This window comes from Oryza brachyantha, chromosome 1 (genome assembly GCF_000231095.2).
Source record: "Oryza brachyantha chromosome 1, ObraRS2, whole genome shotgun sequence".
Lineage (NCBI taxonomy): Eukaryota > Viridiplantae > Streptophyta > Magnoliopsida > Poales > Poaceae > Oryza > Oryza brachyantha.
The window spans coordinates 15,913,929-15,923,219 of record NC_023163.2 but is presented as its reverse complement, the minus strand read 5'-3'; the positions used below and the strand labels follow the sequence as shown (position 1 = coordinate 15,923,219).

At 35.8% G+C, this 9,291-nt stretch overlaps 1 protein-coding gene across 1 annotated transcript; it reads left to right on the top strand.

The window, feature by feature from the left end:
- The first annotated feature begins 3,051 nt into the window (after positions 1-3,051).
- On the top strand, positions 3,052-5,097 carry LOC102703639 (70 kDa peptidyl-prolyl isomerase-like). Its single transcript, XM_006645944.1, has 6 exons — positions 3,052-3,283; positions 3,367-3,441; positions 3,524-3,604; positions 4,581-4,766; positions 4,873-4,962; positions 5,054-5,097. Exons 1-6 carry the CDS (start codon positions 3,052-3,054, stop codon positions 5,095-5,097), a joined length of 708 nt encoding a protein of 235 aa, XP_006646007.1.
- The last annotated feature ends 4,194 nt before the right edge of the window (positions 5,098-9,291 follow it).

Below are 9,291 nucleotides of genomic sequence, written 5' to 3'. Positions count from 1 at the left end.
CATGCATGCAATTTGCTAATTTAATAATACAGCTTAGTTAAACCTGAAACTAATTAAAGCAACATATGGAGTACACAAGATGCAAATTAATACTAGTAAAAGTACAAATCGTAAAACACAAAACCAATCAAAGTTGATCTATAGAAAAGCACAATCTAGGACGCATCAACATGAAAGTGAGACATGACATGTGCAAGTATGCATCATGCAAGTACTAAAATACAATTTCGTGAAACATGAAACTTTGCAAGCATACTGAAAGTACATCATCGTGAAACACGAAAAACAAAATCATCATTGTGATTGACATTTTCTGTGCACGTTCTTGAGTGGACTGAACACACATATAAAAGCACGTACACCAACGCTTTTTTTTTTTTGAAGTACACGTCGACGTATTGACTTTCATGTATCCATAGGAGCAGAACACGATTGCCTGAGATCAATCTTCATATAAGACATTAGTTATAATTTGTATATACTCTTAGTCATAAAACAACTAGTCAGTACTCCTGCAATACAAACATCAGTGATTCTTTTTAAATTTAATGCTATTCCTATCTTATTATGTCTTAAGTGTGTTGTGTAAAAACCATGTCTCATGCAAGACATGGGTTTCTTCTATTTTCTCAGATAACTCATTTATCACGTCACTTTTATCTTACGTGGGCGGAACCAAAAACTAATCATGTGTAAGACTGAATTAGAATGTGCTTTATTATTTTCAAAATTTACATGATAAATTGATAAGATATAAGTGATATTATAAAGCTAAGACTAGGGCTTAAACCCTAGTTGCCCTGTCTTTGATTCCGCCCTTAATTCGATGCAAGTTTTGTTTAGGGAGCCCACAATCAGAGCAAGTTCAATAGTTTAGCCAACTATTAGCTCCAATTCATCGATAATCAATCTACTGGCCAATTCATACAATAGCTATATACAAAACATATACAACCCTGTCTCATTTATCATACACATATGTCTTGGAGTTTATGATTTAGCTGACTATAAATTTGTATCTCGTTGTTTTTCTCTTTTATCTTCTTAAAACATGCTTTTACCAGCTGAGAGCTTATTCAATGGAAGCTACCTACCTAGTACTAGTTTGTAACATATATAAAGGTCGTCATGCCCGGTAGAATCAATGTGCAGATAGATAGTGATAGGCCCATTCTCGTGGTGCTCCGTCGATCCTAGTTTAGCCGTTAGAATGCTACCTTCGCTGCATTCCGATGGATCTTCTCCATCGAAGACGACGGAGAAGAAAGATAGGAGCTTCGACATGGCATTGTCAGAGCTAGGCGAGCCTGACTGCTTACTCGCGAAGTGGATTTGTGCAGCAAGCGGCGGCTAGGGTGCCGCATCGACAGGAGAAGGATGAATTCTACTACTGCGACGAGGCACAAGGTACATATGTAATTAATTAAGCAAATGTGGAAGTGTGTCATTAATCCCTGGTCATGACTAACAACGCCTAATTACTTATGGTTTGGTAAACTTAATTTAGTCATCAGACAAATTAACAAACACCCTCCTAATATTTTAGTCTTATAGAACCGATTTTAGTTCTCGTGGGTAATTAATTAATCGAATCGTAGTAGTAGTGATGGCTATACCCAAATTGGGCTGAGGCAGGGGAGGAGAGAAGGCCAGGGTTGGTCTACTCATGGAAATGAAATAATGAAATATAAATATATGACAAACAAAAACTATAGCACTTTGACTATGTTCGCCACTGTTGATACTCATAATATGCTAGAAAATGGTACTTTTCCGGTGTAGATCTATTAAAATTTCTGGAGCACATCGAAAACACAAGTAGACCTATATATTTGCCAGTATGCGGTCTAGAACAATAATATCTAGTCACGTACTAAAATCGATGTTTGAAAATGGGCATTGATGTTGAACAAGATATAGTTATTTAATCCTATTTGGGAACAAGATGTTTGTATTACATGTATCTGACTATGTTGATGAATGATTAGATATGATGTATAGAGAGCAATGATCGATACCTCTATTTGGTTGCTTGCAGTTCACTTTACAGGAAAAAGGCTTGACGGTTCTTTGTTTACTTCTACCAGAGAAGATGGTGTGCCTCTGACGTTTATAATAGGACAAGGTAAATACAACTTCTAAAGTTTGGTTTATATGTGATCGTATTTAAAAGATCTTATAGTATTTTATTTACATTATTAAATTGAGGCATACATAGCGTTAGTATGGATACAGTAGTGGTAATGTGTAGGGGCTAATGTCTCATGCATACTTTCCGAAATATCATTGTAGTCATACTTTTCTAAAAGCCGAGCAATATCTTCATATATAAAACTAAAGTAGTATTGTTTATAGATGATGTAATGCAAGGCTTCAATATGGCTATCACACTACAACAAAAATGAGCCGTAGAGATACTTTCCAAATACTGTAGAGGCATTTTCTACAACATGATAGAGGCACTTTCAAAAATGCCTTATAAGTGCCTTGTGGTGATTTGTCTTTACAAACAAAGAGATAATTTATAAAGTGTCTCTATGCCTTGCGGTATTTTTATAGAGACGTTAAATTATATGACAACCATAGCAAACCATTGTAGAAAAATAAAAAAAAACATAAGTTTTGCACCTAGCAATCTTTGAACTCAAGACCTATTGACATAGAGTTATTTATATATCATTCACCTAACCATCTTGACCTCACCTCATGTGATTACTTATTAATTAATATCATGTCTTAAATATATTTAGTTATTTAGTATGTATTAACCTCGAATGAGTGTCCTTAAGAAGGTTAAAATGCCTCAACAAAATGCCGATACATATGAGGCAAATTATAAAATGCCACAAAGATGCCTCTATAAGATTAATTTAGAAAATTACGTTAGAAAATTGCCTCTAAAGTGTCTTTAGAGTAAAAACATTATAGGAAATTTGCAAAATGCCTCTAAACAATGTCTCTATGCTATAGGAGTCTTAATTTTAGAGACATTTTTCAATTTGTCTCTACAAAAGTGCCATTATGTAAGGTTTTTGTTGTAGTGTCAACTCAATGCAACCTGGGGACATCGTCCCTTCAGAATTTGCAGGCACTAAGTCTGGGTGTCGTGCAAGTATCCCAGAGAACATCCCCCTAGACCAAGCAGTGAGGTTTGATATTGAGCTTATCTCTCTCGTCACCGTAACTAACATTCTCGACGATAATGAAGATGAAGTCATTTTGAAGAAGACCATCAAGCATGGCATGGGAAATGTTAAACCTTGTGGTTTGGATGATGTTATTGGTATCTATTTGTAAATTACTTATCCCTTCACCTATCTTTTTAGTTTTGAGCTAAATACCTTTTCATTTGGTTTTCTTTTGTAGTGGACTATAATGTCTGCCTTGAGAATGGGATGTCAGTGTCCATGTCTGATAGTGTTGAGTTCAACCTTCAGAAAGGTAAGTGCAGTTAGCACCATGAGACACATGGAAATAAATGTTTTATTTTATTTGATCAATCTAATAGAATAATAAAATCTAGGCTTCTTCTGCCCTGCATTTCCACTTGCTGTGAAGACAATGACAGAAGGAGAAGAAGCTGTTTCAATTGTAAAACCAGAATGTAAGCTCTCCTCCTTTTTATCTATCCTTAAGTTCACATAAAATACTACAAAGTCTGCCTGTGGACGAATATCGGTATATGTTCTATTTAAGAAAAATCAAAGAATCATCTTTACCTTTATATATACTAATTGAAGGCTCTACTAAGAGCCCTCCACTTTAATCCAAAGATATCGAAAATCTAGAAATTCTAAAAAAAATGAAAAAGCTAGAAATTCTTGCATTAATTGAAAAAACAAAAAGAAGTGTCCAAGAAGAAATAAAATTTACAATATCTAAAATTGGGAATTAATAAATAAATAAAATTAAGGAAGAGTCCATATAGAAACACAAATTTGAAATTCGAATAAAAGTTTATAAAATAACCTATATTTAGATAAGAGTTCAGGTAGAAATACAATTTAGAATAAATATATTTTTAAAATTTGATTTTAAAATTAAAAATAATCAATATTGATATAACGTTATTTGATAAAATATAACTTAGAAAATATCTGAAATTCATTAGTAATTAATATTGGTGATGAGTTTACATCAACATCGAAATTTTAGTTTAGAAATAAATAATATTCCGTATTAAGAGAAAGAATTTGCATACAAGTAAAATGTAGAAGTATCTAAAATACAAATTGAAAAATAAGTATATTGCAATAAATACTGTGTGGAAAAGTATTCATGTAAGAGTACAATTTGGAAATATTTAATTTATATTCAGATTGGAAATAAAATATCAAGAGAAATAGTCGGTGTAGATATACAATTTAGAAATATCTTAAATTATTTTTAAAAATATATATTATTGAGATGCAAATTACAATGGCAAACGATATGTACACACGTTAACGAATACATTGTCTAAGAAAACTCTTATACTTTCATGGTGCACTATATGCCACACCGGCACATGGGAATATTAACAAGAGTTTATTTTTCTATGTTTGTTGGTGCGCTCTTTGACTCTTTCTCTCGATCCATAGATGGTTTTGGCGAACAGGGCAGGCCCTCTAAGGGGAATGAAGCTGCTGTGCCACCTGATGCAACTCTCTATGTGTACATCCAACTCAAGTCCTATAAAACAATGATTCATATTGGAGAGGGCCAGACAATCTTCAAGAAAACACTTCGTAAAGGAGAGTGCGTAGAGAATCAAGGAGTAGTCAGAGGTACTCTAAATCTCGAGCTAATTATCATATTGAGATATATATAAACACACGCACTGCCTCATTAATTAGCTAGCTAACGCTTGGCTCGCAATTAAATGCATGGCAGTTCGGATGATTGGTAAACTCCAAGATGGGGTTGCTTTTGATCAGCGGGGTCACAAAACAGATGAGCCATTCGAGTTCGAGCTTGATGAAGGTGCTACAACTCTACATGCAAACCATAAAAGGCTAGCTAGCTAATTATTTGTTTCTGTTAAGTGTTAAGTGACAAAGATATATATATGTAGGATTGCAACAGAGTAAAAGAACTACCAGAGGGGGTGAATGGTAGGCAGATCAAAAAACCAAATCTTTTCGCGAAAATAAAAAATTACCTTCACAAAAGCCTTACCGAAGCCTCCGGTCGCACTGCAAATGTACCACCGGTCAGACCGCCGTTATGTGGCCGGTCAGACCGCTCACATAACCTCGGTCAGACCGACGTTGAGTGGCCGGTCAGACCGCCAGCCTACCTGCGATTAGACCGTCGGGATCCTAGAAAAACGCCGATCGACAAAGCTTCAAGATGTAGATTGAATCTCTCGACTTTTATTGATCAACCAGTATTTACAAAGTGCATAGAAAGCACTCCTAACCAAAACTTTCGATCTAATATCGAAATAGAGTCGAAACCCTAATTTTTTCTCGCAAAAGGCACAAAAAAACTCACTGGGAGCATACCCCTCGGTACCTATTTATAACCTCGACGTGGGTATGCAAGCCCACGTATCTAGCACAAATTAGGACTCCCAATCTCGTGGGAAACCAATCCTTATCCATAACTAATCATATCTCTATCTCTAATACAACAAATCTTCTCAAATCCGGACTGTATCCAAACTCAACTTTCATATCCTGTACGCACACAATATCTCCATCGTATGTCATATGAAATCTTCACCAACCACGTGCATTGAACACTAGCCTAAGTATCCCGCATGATATCTCGACCGCCGGACGTCACCTTATCTCCAAGTTGACTCCCGATCCATCACCGGTATACTCTCCCAAGGCATCAAGTCACCTACACATGAATCAAACAAAGAAACCATATTCCCAGACCAAGCTATCTTCAACTTGACTCATGATTAGCAAAACAACAGTAGCCATACGTATAGAAACCAACTAGAAGTCGAATTCATGAAGAACAAATCCGAAACCGAAAGGAAAACCGAAAGCTGAAACATTCGGGGCTGACCTGCCGGTCTGATCACAGTTATCTAAAAGGGCTGACCACGACCGCCCGGTCAAATATCACAAAAACATTTAACTCGCAAACCACCAATTTGTTCATCCCAAAAACATGTAGATCACTCCTTGATCTTACAATCTCTCCCTTGATGAACATATTGGCAAACACTTCAAAATTATTTGTTCTTTTTGTGAAGCAACTTTAAAAAGCATTTAAAATAAACATCTTTCACTTCTGAAAAGAAAGAAATTTCCAAATTTCCGAAAACATGCTCTCTTTCTTCCAAAATTCTTCTCTCCCTTTTGAAAATGATTTCATCAAGCGTAGAATTTATGTTCATTAATGTTTAAGAGCTTAGCATACATATAGCATATCAAGTCATGTATTGCAATAAAAAGAAGATGAACTCATCTATACTATAGCAAGCATGTATTAAAGTATAATCATGAACCAAAGATTTTACAATTAAAATCAACTCAACAATCAAAATTCATGATTTTAAACGAGTTATATTGCAACACTGTTACAGGCACATAGATTAAAAAATAAACACTAGACATATATACCTATTGCATTTAGCACTCTTTCTCAAATTAGCCTTAGCACAAAGTTACCAAGAGAATTTTAACTTTTTTTTTGTTTGAGCCTGTTTGCTCATATTTTTTCTCTCAATTATTCCGGGTACGTCCTTGTCGTCAAGACTGTCCAAGGATTCGGCACCCATTTTTTTCTCATCGAATACGTGCTTGTCGTCAAGACTGTCCAAGGATTCGATATTCATTTTTTTCTCTCATAGATTTTTTTGTTCTCTTGCACAATGAGCAATTTAAAAGCTATTTGAGGAATAACAAATCAATAAAGCATATATACAAGCATTTATGGATCAAACCATGTGCTAGCATCAATATTGCATAATTTCTTAATTCAAGTATAAAATTTAAGTGTCATGCATCATATCCCTTAAAAGCAATATCTAAGTTTCATAAAAGGACTAGAATACATACAAGCTATACTAGAGACAAATAAACTTTCATAGTATAGCTAGCATGCACAATAATATACCATATGTATAAAACAAAGCTCTTTTTTTCAGATTTCCTTATTGTCATATTTTGCTTGATAAAATCATGAGGTGCAAAACTCCCCCTCAAACCATACCAAAAGGATGAATTATTCCTAATTCTCCACGAAGAAAGGCAAAGCGAGAAGAATCCAATGGTTTAGTGAAAATATCAGCAAGTTGCAACTTTGTATCAAAAAAGTCAATTCAACGTCTCCCTTCTCAACATGATCTCTCAAAAAGTGAAAACGAATATCAATGTGTTTTGTGCGTGAATGTTGTACAGGATTTTTAGCAATGTTGATAGCACTAGTATTATCACAAAAGAGAGGTACTTTCTCAAAAGTAAGACCATAATCCTTCAAAGTTGATATTAGTCAAAGAATCTGTGAACAACAACTAGCAGCAGCAACATGATTCAGCAGTAGATTGAGCAACACTAGATTGTTTCCTAGAATACCATGCAATCAATGAAGTACCAAGAAAATGACATGTTCCACTAATACTTTTCCTATCAATTCTATACCCAGCAAAATCAGTATCAGAATATCCACTCAAGCATATATAAGATGATGTAGAATACCAAATGCCAAACTCAAGTGTATGTTGCAAATACCTCATTATTCGCTTGACTGCTTGACGATGTGAAGCATGAGGAGAAGCTTGAAAGCGTGCACACAAACACACAGCAAATTGTATGTCTGGCCTAGAAGCAGTTAGATACAACAAAGATCCAATCATGCTTCTATACTCCTTTTGATCAACTGCTTCTCCATCTTTCTCAGGATCTAACACAGTTGTAGTACCAATTGGTGTTGAAATTGGCTTGCAATTCTTCATCTTGAATCGTCTCAAAAGATCCTTTGTATACTTCGTTTGATGCACAAACGTACCTTGAGGTGTTTGTTTAATTTGCAACCCGAAAAGTACGATAACTCACCCATCATGCTCATCTCAAATTCACTACGTATAGTCTCAGCAAACTCCACAACCAAAGCGTGACATGAACAACCAAAGATGATATCATCGACACAAATCTGAACGAAAAGTTGATTATCACCATGCTTAAGAACAAAAAGCATTTTGTCAACCTTTCCCATTCGAAAACCTTTCGCAAGAAAAAAGTTCTAAAGCCTATCAAACCATGTTCTAGGTGCTTGTTGCAAGCCATACAAAGTTTTAGACAATTTAAAAACATGGTTGGGAAAATCAGGATTTTCAAAACCTAGTGGTTGTTTGACATAAACTTCCTCCTGTATAAAACCATTTAGAAAAGCATTTTTCACATCCATTTGATAAAATTTAAAACCTTTGGAAGCAGCAAAAGCTAACAAAAGTCTAATTGCTTCAATTCTAGCAACAGGAGCAAAAGTTTTATCAAAATCCAAACCCTCCACCTGGGTAAAACCTTGAGCAACAAGTCTGGTTTTGTTTCTCACAATCAAACAATCCTCATTTTGTTTATTTTTGAAAAGCCATTTGGTTCCAATAATATTATGACCAGAAGGTGGTTCAACCAAAATCCAAACTTTGTTCCTTTCAAAATTTTCAAGTTCTTCATGCATGGCGTTAATCCACGATTCATCAGTTAATGTATGATTAACATCTTTGGGTTCAGAAGAGGCAACAAAAACAGAATTTCCACAAACAATATGAGTTGTTACCTTAGACCTTGTAGTCTGCTCACCTAAGTTACCAATGATTTGTTTTGGCACATGTCGTCGTTGAATGTGCAAAGGAGCAGCGACTTTAGAAGTTATTTTGCGTTCTGCACTCTCACTGGTTGAGGTTGAAGCCTCTGGAGGACCATTGTGATTAGCACCAACAGAACCAGCACCCGACGACCCTGGCCAGTCTGACCGCACTTCCTGTGTCGGTCTGACCGGAGGTGGGTCGGTGGTCTGACCGGCTTGGCACTCGCTCTGACCGGCCGAGCCGACCTCGTCATCATCGTCGCTCTCGTCTTCAAAAATAGGATCATCCTCCCCCTGAATTTGTGATAGTGTACCTGCAATTTCTAGTCTTGTACCTGGACTAGCTTCATCGAAAGTAACTTCACAGGTTTCAATGATTTTGTTAGTTTTCAAAACAAGTACACAATAGCCACGTGAATGTGTGGGGTAACCAAGAAACAATCCATCGGTAGAGCGTGCCTCAAATTTGTGCAAATTTCCAGATTTCAAGACAAAGCATTTGCAACCAAAAACACGCAAATGAGAAACTTTGGGTTGATG

What these genes read in the sequence shown, in the direction of transcription:
- LOC102703639 (XM_006645944.1), top strand. Translation starts at nt 3,052, where the DNA reads ATGCAACCTGGGGACATCGTCCCTTCAGAATTTGCAGGCACTAAGTCT. An exon ending in TGGTTTGGATGATGTTATTG is followed by an intron (nt 3,284 to 3,366) that starts GTATCTATTTGT and finishes TTTCTTTTGTAG; the next exon opens with TGGACTATAATGTCTGCCTT. An exon ending in CGAGTTCGAGCTTGATGAAG is followed by an intron (nt 4,963 to 5,053) that starts GTGCTACAACTC and finishes ATATATATGTAG; the next exon opens with GATTGCAACAGAGTAAAAGA.